The sequence below is a fragment of the Serinus canaria genome, chromosome 1A (assembly GCF_022539315.1).
Source record: "Serinus canaria isolate serCan28SL12 chromosome 1A, serCan2020, whole genome shotgun sequence".
NCBI classification, from domain to species: Eukaryota; Metazoa; Chordata; class Aves; order Passeriformes; family Fringillidae; genus Serinus; species Serinus canaria.
This window is the reverse complement of record NC_066314.1, coordinates 46,854,622-46,868,541: the sequence shown is the minus strand read 5'-3', so window position 1 is coordinate 46,868,541 and position 13,920 is coordinate 46,854,622. Positions and strand designations below refer to the sequence as shown.

Below are 13,920 nucleotides of genomic sequence, written 5' to 3'. Positions count from 1 at the left end.
CTAGAGTTACAGTATATAGAGAGATTCAGTAGGAAGGCCAGTGAGGCCATGTTTTTCCACCGATGAATAGAGAGGTTTGTCCATAGCCTAGTGAGAATGCACAGGGAGCCTGACCATATTTTCACTTCCATTTAGAGAGCATGATAACACTATGAAGTTAGTGGGATTAGCCTGAGGAGCAAAAGCACAGAGATCTACTGTCAGCCCTTAGAAACTGCTGGGTGACATAACAGGAGCAGTTGGACACCAAATGAGCTGTAGAACGCTGGGTTGATGTTTTCCATGCTGTGCGCTTCATTCACTGAGCTTGCCCAGTCCGCAAGGCTGCATGCCTTGAAGAGCACCAACACCAAGATAATAAATGTACATCGTTCTTCAATGCTGCTCCTTCTACTCTTAGCACACAGAAGAGGAGAATGTCCTCTGAGATAAAGGGTGCACAGCTACTGCTGCAGGCTCCTACGCAGTGCAGACAAATGCCTAGTGTAGGAATGTACACGTCCTGAAGGCACTGAGATAATGAAAAGGTTGAGCTCCTTGCACTAGCCACCACTGTGGAAGGAAAATTTTTTCATCTCGGTGCTTCTCAGGAGGAGATATTCAGAAGTTTTATATAAAAAAGAGAAAAAACCACTTCCCACTAGCAAAAAAAAAAAAAAAATCTTGAAGCTAGATGACCAGAGTGATGTCTTTTTATCAGCTTTCAGAATTCCTTAGCTGCACCCTGAAAGAAACCTTCCTGTGGCTAAACCCTTCCCACAAATATTCCCTCTTATGACCTACCTAACGAAAAAACAATTTTGATTTTTTTTTCATTTCTGGTTTGTTTTGCTTTTTTTTTTTAAACTCAGATCTTCTTGATGTATATTATTTACATGACTACTTGACTCCATGGAAGGTGAGTCCTGAAGGACTGTATTTTGTCAGAAGGAATAAAGTCTGTTAAAACTATATCTATCTTGAGTGTTTTTACCCATGATTTGAAGGCATCTGTCTTCCTCTGGGCTGTGGCCAGGGCTGTGTAGTGAAGCAACCTGTGTAAACCCTGGCTTCTCCCTGAGAACACAAACCAGAGGCTTAATCAGCTCTGAATGCATGTGTGGTGTTGCAGACACTGGTCCTCAGTGAGTCTGGGCTGCACCATCACCTGATTTCATAGGGATCATTGTCAGGTGCCAACTCAAGTGCTGCCAGCCTGCATGGGAATGTAGCTGCCATACTGGGGATGAGACACTTTGCCTCTTTTGAGGCATCCTGCGAGTAATTGCCTTTGTACACATGGTCATGTGTATGTCTGTATAGACACACACCTGCATGCAGTGAGAAACCAGGAGTGCAGGAAGACAGAGAATGACTTGGAGTGATACAAAGGGGAAGGACAGACAAAACACCACAGCCTATGGTTCTTCCCTTGCAGCCAGTGCAGTGCTGGACACAACTTTTTGTTTTCTCCCCTCATATGGTCATTTGTTTATCTTTTGTCACAGGCCATGGCCAGGCAGTGTTTAGACTGAATAGCTTGTTTCTCCCCTGCTTGCTGTAGCCCCTGCTGATGCTTCCATCTCCTTCCCACTCCCCCATCGTGCCAGAGCATGTGGTTAAGAAAGAGGACGGACAAGGAGATGCAGGAAAACAAGATGCACCAGCTTTGCCTTTGAGTCAGTCAAAGAGCTATTTCTATACCTAACACATCTCATTCTGGCTTTTATTCTTTTAGATGCTTTTGTTACTCTTATTATTAATGACCAGCAGAGGCAAATTATTTTGCTGCTCTATCACTCCCTTTCTCTGCTGTGTCGCTCCTCGACAGAAATCTCAGTTTCTCATGAGCGTGTGTGATCTTGAAAAAGATATGGCAGTTCAGTCTCAGCCTCGGGTTTTGTTTAAAAAAGTACAAAGCCTAATATAGATAGAAAGATTTGAATTCAAGTACAAAAAGTATCTTATTTATTATGCTGCTGCTTTCAAGTTATGTCAAGGGCATATTGAATATATAGATATTTATTAATGTGCAGGTAGGTATAGAAAGAACCTGAATTCAATTATGTGTGCTTCGGCACAGAGTTAAGCTGACTGGAAATGGGCTTCTTGACTTTCATTGTCCAAGAAAAAAATATACAAAACTGAAACTTGTATCACCCTTATTGCAAAGTCAGATCAACTCCCACTTTCAGATCCTCTTCATCGAATCCTGAGGAGTGTAAATGTTCATGCTTAGATCATGGAAGTGGATATAATGGTCCTTACAGCAGCAATCACCCTTGCAACTGTAAATACTAAGTACTTCAGGAACAGTGGGGATGATCTCAGACTCTCGTTCTACAAGTCTCATGTGGTCTCCAGTCTTTTCCCAAGAACAGTTTCCATTCTGAACTCGGAGTTCAGAAATGGCTGTTCCATCGATAGGGAGTTTGCCACAACTTGTGCCTCAGTCTCATAACAACAAGAGCCGTGTAAAACAGCTATTAATCATCAGGGCAAAGAAAAGAAATGGAAGAGCTATGATCCCAAACAAAAATAATAGAAAAAAATAATGCAGCAGCTGTGGATTTGGCAGAAGATGCTGCATATGTTTGGATGGGCATCTGTGCATGCAGGAGACTTCATGTATTTGTGAGTGGTTTTATCTGTAAAGCTGTAAAAAACCTCCTATTGAGTTTTCAAGACTTGATAGATGGGAGCTCAAGAAGATTTGAGAAGGGAGTTTCTTTCCTGTCTAAAATCTGTGTAAATAACTTCATTGGTCTCAGAGTTTCCATTGGGGATGAGGACAATCAATAATCATTTAAAACTTTGTGAATCAATTCGATAAGCAAGACAGACATGACAGCAGCTTCCCAACAGGGGCACTCCTCGCTGGTTGATGAGGAAGGAGAGCTGGGTAGAGAAGGTAGGTGCAGTTTTCACTCATCCTGGAACACAAGAGGTAACTAACTATGGCCACAGCATTGGAATCCTTGTTGTTTCAGCCAAGGACTCTCACAACACACCACCTCAGTGATACAGTAGCTTTCCAAAGCTGGGACTTAATCCAGAGGCCTGGTCCAACGGGCCAGGAGAAGAATTCGTCTTCTCCTCAGATTTGGAGAGTCCCCAGCTAGATCTAATACCAGAATAAGGGTCACCAGGATGGTGCAGGCTGGGATTTGAACTAGTTAGCTCTCCTGATTTGGCAGCTCCACTGGACGTGAGCTGGAGCTTCCACACAGTGCTGATGAGCAGATGCCTTAGGGGCAGTGCATGGTTTCTGTGCCTCCTGTTGCCTGGTGCAGACATACACATTCTGTGCTAATGAGACAGCTGCTTGCCAGCAGCATGGCCAAACAAAAATGGACCAGGGTACTGTTTCTTCATTTTTTTGCCCAGATTATTTCCTCCTCCTCTGAAAATATAAGGCAGGGGGTAAAATCTCTCTTAAAAGAAAACTACACAGTGATGCCTTCTTGCCTCGTATACAGAACAATGATTTGGCATTCCTCCTGTCCCAGCCCTTGCTGTAAAACACAGGTTGAAGTGAGCTGAGTCAGGTTTGGGAGAGCTCAAGGCAACAAGGAATTGTACTCTGAGCAAGCAGCACCCCCTTTCCAAAGGGATGGAATCTGATCTGGAAGGTGCGGTGGAGGGAATTGTGGCTACTCACTGTCCCAGAAAGCTGTGAGTGGGAAATGGTGACTGCTCACTCCCAGGCTCAGGAGGAGAAAAGTGCCCTCCCTTCTTTCCGAGTGGCCCCTCAGCCCCGCTCCCCTTCCCGAGCATCTCTGCAGTCCCGGCGGGCTGTCGGGGGATGAGCCCCGCGCTGTCATTTGGGTAGTGACGCCCAGCCTCAGCCTTCGCAGCTCCTGTGCCGTGCCGTGCCGTGCCGTGCCGTGCCGTGCCGTGCCGTGCCGGGCCGGGCCGTGCCGTGCTGGGCCGGGCGGTGCCTCCCGGCGGGATACCGGCAGTCGGGATCTTGCGGCCGCAGCGGCATTTCGTGTGCGCAGTTGCCAAGGGAGCTTGGCTGCCGAACTGGGACCAGGGCGGTGGGGCAGGACGGGTGCCTACCTCTCTGTCTCTCTCTGTCTGTCTGTGTCTCTCTCTGTCTCTCTCTCTCTCTTTTATTTTTTTTTAATTTATTTTTCCTTTGGGATATATTCAGAATATCAATTATGACTCTCTTAGAGAAGAGGCAGCCAGCTATGAGGTAATGGGAAATCTGGAGTCTGTGCAGTCTAGTCAAACCTCAGCTCTTGGTTTTGTCCACCTGCTAGAGAACTCTCTGAGTTTAAGTGAGTGGGTTTTTTTTTTCTTCAAGTGACAGAATTGCCCATTTACTGCTGTCCAGGATGGATGAGGCTGTAGCCTTTTATTGCTCCTTGCCTTAAGGAAAACAGAGGGCACATCTACACAGACTTTGCGTGCAGCTGCTCACTCATGTGTACTCTAAGGCAAGCCAACTCTGATCCAAAGGGTATGAAAGTTATATTGATGTGTTAAAAATTATCTAAACTCGTTAATAACACCAGCCTGTGAGAAAAGATTAAATCCTGGCACAATATTATTTTAAACTGTCTGCCTTACTTCAGCTGTCCATCTTAGAGCGCAGGCACAGCCAACTTCACTCTGCCCATAAAGGCTGACTAGAACTTGGCATCATGAGGGCTGCAGGTGACATCTCTTAGGACAGTGAAAACAACAAACAGCTTAGCCTGCAGAAGGTTAATGATTAAATTAAATAAGCAAGGCAAAATTTGAGAGATAGGAGGTATCACTACTTTATGAGAAAAGAGGAATAGAGGCACTTAACAGACATATTCTGACCTGTCCTCAGCTGGACCATAGTGAGAAAAGATCTTAAGCTCCTGAGAGGCTCAGGGGGCATTGGATGCAATGCTGAACTTCCAGGACTTATGTAAATTGACTCTGAACCTTTGGAGGGTCAGCTCATATGAAGGTTTGTTCATAATAACCAAAGGTATACTTGATGAAATGGGAGAGCAGTTAATTTAGAAATGATAAAAAGAAATAGTATTTCACCCAGGATAGTTGATTTGAGAAATTTATTCAATGACAACTTGCCAGATACTGTGACTGGACTTTTTTAAAAGTGCTGGATAGTTTTATGGCTGCTCTTGATAAATAGGGCTGTACCAAATGACATCCCATTCAGCTTACAGTCAAAATTCAGTCCTTAGTCTGGAGGGTAAGACAGCCAGAAAAGAAGAGCCAGGCAAACACCATGATGTAATCAGATGGATGAGTAATGGGGCAGTCTGACTTTCATTTGTTTTCGGCTGGCAATGTCAAGATATTAATCCAGCCTAGTGGGCTTCCCTGAGTTGGGACAGGGAAACTGGTCCTGGGCTGCCCAAATTGCCTGCATGGTATACTGTCACCTGGGGGTGGGCTCTGCTCAGTGTAGCCAGTGCTCCAATCTGTCCATGTGCTTCATCTAACAAGGAAATACACACCTACAGAGGTGAAAATGGAAATGTAACAATCCTGGTGGGAAACTGTTTATCCTGGCAGCTTGCTAACTGCTGTTTCTCCTCTGTGGAAAAATGCTGGTATCCATGCATGATGCTCTGAGAAGTTGGTACAACATACCATCATATATTAGCCTGCTTTTACCAGTCATTGTTTATAAAAGTCACAAATTTTTCACCATCTCTTTAGCCAAACAACTGAATTTTTCTGAATTGTATATGTCAGACAATTGCTCTGGTATGTTTGACTCCTTCATCTTTTTTATTAACTGCATGTGGTATAGAGTGGAACAGCACCAAGATCAAGATTATAGAATCTAGGTTATCTTGTGTTTCTTCTGTTGCAAAGTCTTTTGAACAAACTATTTATGCAGACACTTAAGTAGAAAGTGGAAATCACTTAGCTGTTTTCAGCCCTTGAGTCATCTTTAATTGGAGACCTTTTTGTGGCAGCTCTCAGGAACTCCTTGGTGCTGGAGCACTTGGACTGTTGCCCCTGGGTTAGGGCTCTGCAGCAGACCTGTTTCCACTGCTACAGAGAAATTAGTGTCCAATCCATGACTGGGATCTGAGTTTATGGTGAAACTTTTATGTGTAGGTAATGTCACTATACATGTGAATTTAGTATATTTGTTATGATTTACCAGGGTAACAATTGAACTGTGCTAACAATTCTATATTCTTCATTGCAATTAGTAGCCATCAGAGATTGTGGCTTCCAGAAAAGACCTAGAGAGTTGACAGCCATTCTCCTAATTAATTTATCACAGTATATCCTGACTTTCTATCAGTGGTGACTTTGAACTGGGTCTCTTGCTATCTCTCATCCACCAATTCCTGTAACCATCAACTCTGAGCTATGTATCCTTCTGTCAAATAAGTCTAATGTGTTCAGTAATTATTGCAAGACCGAGGGGGGGAACTGATAGATGATATGGTTATATAAACCACATTTGTTCATCTAAGAAATTTGAACTTCCCACTGATAGCATGTTCCCAGGGCAGCTTGGAGGATTTTCACTAAGAAATTCACTCACTCCTCAGTGAATCAGAACGTGGGAAAAGCATTGCAGGAGGTCATGTGCTATGCAAGTCAAAATCATTAGTAACCCAGGGAACCTATTTCAGTGAAACAGGAAAGTTTTGAAATCTTATTGAATAGTATAAACCAGGCATAGTCATTAGGAAATGACACAATTCAACGTGCTCCAACTTTACATTGAGTAGGTTTTGCTATGAATGTATTTGTGGAAGTGTGAGTGTGTATATGTGTGTGAGAGGCAGAGATTCTGTTTTAGATGCCAGTTCCACCAGGAGGACATAATATTAAGTCTGTAGTGTCACCATGTTCTCATAGTCCCTACTGCAAGCATTCAAGAAAGGGCTCACACAGCATGATACAACATAAAAGCCAGAGTTATATTGTATTGAGTTGTTGAAAACTAAATAAAAAAATTAAATTTGGACAGAAGAAACCAAACAGACAGAGGATCCTGACTGTAGGCTAGCCTGAGGCAGTAATGGATTTGTGGTAAGATAAACAGAAGTAAATGAACACTTAAGCAACAAAGATCCTGATTTCCTGTCAGATATGTTATAACAAACAGGACTCAGACATACAGGAAACTAAATTACAAGACGTTGAACTGTAGTGGCATTTTCCATCATGAGCAGTAAAACTCCCAGTGAATCAAGCACCCCACCAGGACTGTGACAAAAGGGTTCACAGTGGTGTCTCAGTTTTGAAGAAAAGAAATACACAGGTAGGCAAATGAAAGCCTGTGTTTTCCCAGAAGTTATTTGGTGCTTGCTCACTCCTTTTTGCCCCCCTCCAAATTATGTGGTAGACAGGACTGAAATCTAAACAAGAGTCAGCCCTGTGTGGTTTGGCTGTTGGTCATAGAGAATTTGCAAATCAAGACTGTACTAAATACACATGAACAGCTTTTCTTCTAAATCAGGAAATGAAAAGAGGGCTTTGGAACGTGATAGTGGCCTGAGTCATTAGGATCTGATAAGATCCCCTCTGTGAGCTGGAGAGGAAGGGAAGACCCCAGTTGTTAAATTATGGCTGCACAGGAAGCCTAGTGAAGCAGCAAATGGGCTTAAATATACAGATGTTCCCAAAAGCCTAATAAAAAGGGGCTACTAGCTTAGCAGTACAAATTGTATTTGTCCTGCACCTGTGTGGAGACAGCAGAGTACAGCATTTTGCAGTGACATGGTATATTTCTCAAAATCTGGGAAGCAAACAAGCGCTCTGGACTTGCTCCTTACTCGAATTCCTAGTGCATAACTTGGCACATCTTGCCTTTGTGGGGTCTGGCACTTTGACTGAAGCTAAAGGAGCTTGCCACCCCTAGCAAAAATGTGCTCATGGGCCAGCCACCAGTGTGTGGAGCACAGAACCAGGTTCCTTTCAGGTGGGCTGCACAGAGGGAACATGCACAGAGCATGCTGATCTCCTCACTCACTGCCAGGGCAGCAGTCAATGCCATGGCTCAGTGCAAGGCTGAGCCAGTTCCTCAGCATGAGTGGACCACTGAAACTGTTTTTGGGGATCTTGCATTCCCCTGCTTTTGGATGTTCCCCAGTCTGCCCCATGCTGAGAAGCAGTTTTGCTCTGGATTGTAAGATCCTGGTTTTAAGGTAGTAATTGTATTTGCCTGCCTGGGGAATCTAGAGTGTCTGTTAGGAAGGAACTTGTGAGAAAAGCTCTCTGAGGATCTCTCCTTCCACATCTGAAGTAAATGGCTTGTTAAATGGCAGTGATTGGTTTCAAATGGTGCAGCTGGAGGAGGGCTCCTGGGGGAGTCACCTGCAGCCTTGCCAAGGGCTCACATCTTCAGTGAGGTGTGGGTCAGACCTGGCCTATCTGCAAGTCTGAAGAACTTAGGAGGATTGGTGATAGTACTTTAAACCCTGTCCTACCTCTGCAAACTGTCTTCCATCCACCTAGGAACTCACTAGCCACCAGTCTGCAAGAGGAGGCTTCATGGTGAGTGTGTTTGTACCTTCACTGTGTGCAATCCAGCCTTCTTATTTGAAGGGTTAAACGTGCAGGAGGAGGAGGCAATACTTGTCCCAGCATTGGTAAACTCAGAGCAGATTTTCTGTGGGAAGCCATCTGTCAACTGGGGAGTGGTGCTGTGTCAATTGATCAGCTCCACCTCCAGCTCAGCTCTGCAAACTACGGATCCCTGACCTTGTAGGGTGACAGTGGAGGAGTACTGGGATCCCTGGAAGCTTTGAGATCCTGTAATGGAGCCTCTGCTCTTTCAGACTGTGTGAGGGACAGCCTACAGCATCTTGCTGTCTCTTGCAACAGGTAGTGGTGGAAAGCCTGAGCTTGCAGGTGAAAGGGCTGTAGGAGGAAGACAAGCTTTTTCCTGCGTCCAGGGGATTGTATTTCACCTGGATGATGTGCAATGTAAGGGACTTCTGATTAAAACTCGACCTATCCCTGTCCCAAACTTAAAACTGTCTCCCAGTGGCAATGCTGAACCTATTTTGGCTGTTTCAAGGTAAAATAGGAAGGTAGAAAATGTGGAATTTCTTCAGGAAAAAAATAGGGACTTAAAAATGTTCTGTAAAAACCCGTAATGTCTGGAAGGGCAAAATACTCCTTTTTGGTTTTAGACTGTAATAAAGCAATAGTGATTCTGTAGGGTGTATGTGTGTAAAGGTGGCAAAACCACCTTAGATCTGTCTCCTGATTAAAAAACTTTCACTGTAGCACTACAGTGAGGTCAAATTCTTACTCTGGTAGCCTCACTGTTCTGTATCAGTTCAGCTCCTTCTCTTTTTCCTTGACTTTTCATCAGGCATGCCCAAAAGGTTGGGAAGAAAATTGTGGCTTTTGGACATTTTTCTTAGTTTGCTTTTTGTCCCCCTCAAAAGGTAGTGACTGAGATTTCTATCCAGCTCTATCAGCAATTCTCCTGATTTATTACGAGAGGGACACTTTCTTCTCTACTATTGTCTGTCCTTCCTTCTTCACCCCTCTCTGAGTGCTGAGTTGGTCAGGGAATGAAGGACATTTGGCTAGCCCAACTACTGGGGTGATCAAGTGCCAAAAGACATCTTGGCAAACCAAAATCTGGACTGGCTTGCACCTCCTTAATGCTCTCATTTTGAATATAAGTTGCCTGTTCTTGCTGCTTCTGTAATAGAAATGCCAACAGTTGCTCAAGAGCAATTATTGCGTGCGCAGCCAAGTGTCTTGTGCTTGATGTAAAGTGGGGTGCTTCCATTTCTCAGTGGAGGGGAATTGTTTTGCTGGGTTGTGATAAAGCTGTCTATTTGGTGTATTGATTTTTGATGTTCATACACTCTTGTGAGGAGCTCTGAGTTTTGTCCCTGAGTCTTTTGGGGCTGAATTCTCTCCGACAGTTAGGCGGTGCACTCATGTGGAATGAACTGTCAGCAGGCATTTTAGCTTGACCCTGTTTAAATCACTGGGAGGGCATTACCTCCTGCACCTTGCTATCGTGCCTCCTAACTCCTGAGAGTGTCTATATGTAGCCTGGAAATAGCAGTGGATTTACCACCTAGTGTCCCCTATTTGTCACTGAGGAAGCAACCAGACAAGACTTCCAGACGCTGTGTGTCAAATGTTCCTGTAATTCAATAACCAGGCCCTTCCAGTCTTGGACTCTCTGCTAGAAATGGTGGAAAAAAAAAAAAATGCAGTCAATTCAGAGGCTCTTATGCATAAGTGTAGAAAGGCTCTTGTTGAACTTTATACAAAAATAAATACTAGTCATTGGCGAGCTGTCTTGCCTTTTCATGTTGCAGTAAGGCTGAGTCTTCACACTCTAGCATTCAGTTTGCTACAAGTGGCTTTCAAAGGCACTGTGCAATGAAGGGTGTTGGAGGTGCTTGTTCAGGATTTTTTCAAATTCTGGCACATGCTGTGACAATGGGATGATTTTTTTCTCCCTCTGTCTTTTCTAATGTTCTGTATAAGCTTCAAAGACTTAAAGTATCTTTTTATTAGAAGAGAAGATTCTTTTCCCAAGCACAATTCAGAGGGAAGGGGGTGAATTCCAATGATAAAAAATATGAGATGTTTTCCATATATTGAGCAGCTCCAGTTGCTGCTCCTGTTTGTTTTTTTTTTTAACTTGTCTTCAGTTTGTTGCTGTTGTCTTTCCTTTTTCTTTTTGCATACATTTATTTTTCCTCTAAGCAAAGACCAGCCCTAAGAGAACTTTCACATGTAGGTGGGGAGCTGTATGGAGGAAGCAAACAGAGTTTAATCACCAAACCTCATAAGAGAGGCATTTTGTATAGGATGTGACCCCTAGGGAGCTCAGGAAAGAGAAACAAGCAGCTTTAGACTGGGTATGAAATCAGGCCTTTTTTTCTTTTCTTTTTTTTTTTCTGGAGTTGCTGAGCTATAGCATATTTTGTCAATGTAGGAAATGACTATAGGTGATCAAAACCATGACTAAAGGATCAATGGATGATTGATTGACTACATCCCTGCTGAGAAACAGCTTTACCTGCCAGGCTGTAGGAGACTCAATTTGGTAGAGAGCTGTTCTAAATGTGACTATTTTGAGGTAATGTCTTGAGGCACAATCAGTTTTCCCACGTCTCAAACTCCTGAGTATATTCTTTTGTATCTCTGGTCCAGTTTTCCAGGCTTATTAAAAGGTTGTTGGGCTGTTCTCATTCCTTAAAGCAGTGTTTGGGTTTGGAGAACTTTGTTTTTATTATGGGAATCTCTACACATAGAGATATAATTATGGTGGTTTTTTTTTCCTTTTTTTAAATTTGTGGTTGGGTTTTCTTTTATGATCTAATCCTACTCTATAGAAGTCAAGAGGAGTTTGCAATTGCTTTTAAAAGATAGAAGATGTATCCCTAAGAGAGCATATTGGCAAATACTTTTTTCCATTCCTTTCCTTCATGAATGGGGCAAAAGCAGGGATTTGCATTTTTCTGGATGTCATAAATTGAAAGCCTGGTATCTGATGAAATCCCAGGGCAGAAGATTTTCTGCAATGGCATAGTGTAAGAGATTTACACTATGCCATTGGAGAACTGAGATGTGCATAAAACTCCTTGGAGTCCTTGAGGTTGTAAAGTGGTACAAGTTCTAATTTTTGCAAAGATTAACTTATTATGGTAGAAAGATATGAGAGCAATACCAAGAGAAATACTGAGCTGATATTTCTCTAAAACATGGTGTTAACAAACCTCATCATAGTTTAGAAAATCTCTGTTTTATTTTAATGTATTTTATATTATTCTGAGATTGAGCCTTCACAGTTTTACTGAGAAGAACTGTACAGAACTCTGTGCTGCTGCTTGCTTTGAGAGGAGCTAGCAGTAGAGATTGTCAGAGCTATTTGTATCCAATGATTTTGCCTACTCTATTTGTATTTTAGTCTGGATATTCAAACCAGAGTGACTGTCCCAAACTCAGTATCAAAGTGACCATCCCAAAAATCCATATCAAAACTGCTGTGTATCCTGTTTATGCTACACGTAAGGTTATGATGATCCTGTGATTAAATCTCTTAATTTCATGAAATATTTTGTACATATTCTGCTTTTCTGTCCTCACTTATGTACCACTTGTTCTCTGTCTGTTAGAATCAGGCCTAACAGTTGAAACCTTTAAGTAATTTTGGCAACCTGCCTTTAAAAATAAAGTAAGGACAGCTGGTCATAAAAAGGATTTTACTTCCTTCTCACTTGCTTCTCTTAAATTTTAAAAAGTTAAAAATCTTTAAGCTCTGGCCAAGATATGAAGTAAGATTCTGACCGTGTGCCTACCCCTTTATGCTCGATGGATTGGCTGGGAATGCTGTTTATTTCCTTTGACATATTCTTGTTTTCTTTTTCTCTCTCTTCCTCTGACTTCCTATTCTAGGATGAGTCATCCATGTTCTTCCAGTTTGGCCCATCAATAGAACAGCAAGCTTCTGTCATGCTCAACATCATGGAAGAATACGACTGGTACATCTTCTCCATTGTCACTACTTACTTCCCTGGTTACCAGGACTTTGTCAACAAGATCCGCAGTACCATTGAGCACAGCTTTGTGGGCTGGGAGCTGGAGGAGGTCCTTCTGTTGGACATGTCCCTGGACGACGGGGACTCAAAGATCCAGAACCAGCTCAAGAAGCTCCAAAGCCCTGTTATCCTCCTCTACTGCACAAAGGAAGAGGCCACCTACATTTTTGAGGTGGCCAACTCAGTGGGTCTGACAGGCTATGGTTACACGTGGATCGTGCCCAGCCTGGTGGCAGGGGATACAGACACAGTGCCATCCGAGTTCCCCACCGGGCTCATCTCTGTCTCATATGATGAATGGGACTATGGTCTTCCTGCCAGAGTAAGGGATGGAATAGCCATAATCACCACGGCTGCTTCTGATATGCTGTCTGAACACAGCTTCATCCCTGAGCCCAAGAGCAGCTGTTACAACACCCAGGAGAAAAGGATTTACCAGTCTAACATGCTCAACAGGTAAGGGGAAGAGCTAGGCCAGCCATACAAAGGGCAGACAAAGACGACCTCTGATAGCAGAGTATTTCTGCTCGGCGTGTGGTGCTTTGGGGCAGCAGGTGGTGTTGGCCAGAGCTGGGCAAGGGGAGGTGAGCTGAGGGTGGGACCCGTGCTGCTGTGCATCATGAGTGCCAGTGTTGTCACCCCCTTAGAAAACCTTCACACAACACAGAGGGCCAGTCAGCATGAGGAAAAGGAGTAACGAAGGCATAGTGCAACAATTTGAGTGTGCCCCTCAATGCACAAATTTTGGCTTTCATAACAGCACTGAACTTCTTGGGGTGTCTTTGCATGGCTGGGTCTGCAGCTCTCAGGTGGGTTCTTGCTGCAAGCAATGAGAATGTTTGTGTTGAAGTCTAGAAGGCACCAGCTTCCGTTCCAGGCACTAGCACTATGTGAACAGGTGTCCCTTATAGGTGGTGGTTGTGTAACCTACCTGGAATAGTTTCATGGCAACTGTTGTCTGAACACCAAGTGTCCTTCTGCTGTTCATTAGCCCTGAATTACAGGATAGAAGAAAGTGCAGAGAGTGGTACTAGTGGAGAACTAGAGCTGCAAAAAGAGTTCGAGCCATCAACTCTGCTCAGATCCAGCTTCATACTCAAAGCCTTTAAAGACCTTGGATGTTTTAAGAATCTGGTTCACCTCAGAGGAGGGCTTGTGCTGTCACCCTGCTCTTTGGCACTTCACTGGCCGTTGTCTGCTGGGTGTTTTGGGTACTTACTGTTCTTTCTTGTGTGCCTTATGCAGAAAGGCTAGTACCTCGATTTGAGCAGCCCGTTTTTCCAAATTGAAAAGGGTATTTAAACACAGGGAAAACATGTTTGAATAAACATCTTCTTTTTATCCAAATTCAAATTTTCCTAAGAAACAGTGCTAAGGTATCTCTTTAAGGGTGTAGAGGAAGCTTGTGGTAGAACAACCTTGAGAACAA

General features: G+C 43.5%; 1 protein-coding gene across 1 annotated transcript in view; it reads left to right on the top strand.

Annotated features, from left to right (window-relative positions):
* Positions 1-13,920, top strand: part of GRIN2B (glutamate ionotropic receptor NMDA type subunit 2B) — a 167,540-nt gene that overhangs the window by 37,653 nt on the left and 115,967 nt on the right. Inside the window, exon 2 of the mRNA XM_050969910.1 lies at positions 12,349-12,892. Within this exon, the coding sequence (XP_050825867.1) occupies positions 12,349-12,892 (544 nt within the window). The remainder of the gene's footprint in view (positions 1-12,348; positions 12,893-13,920) is intronic.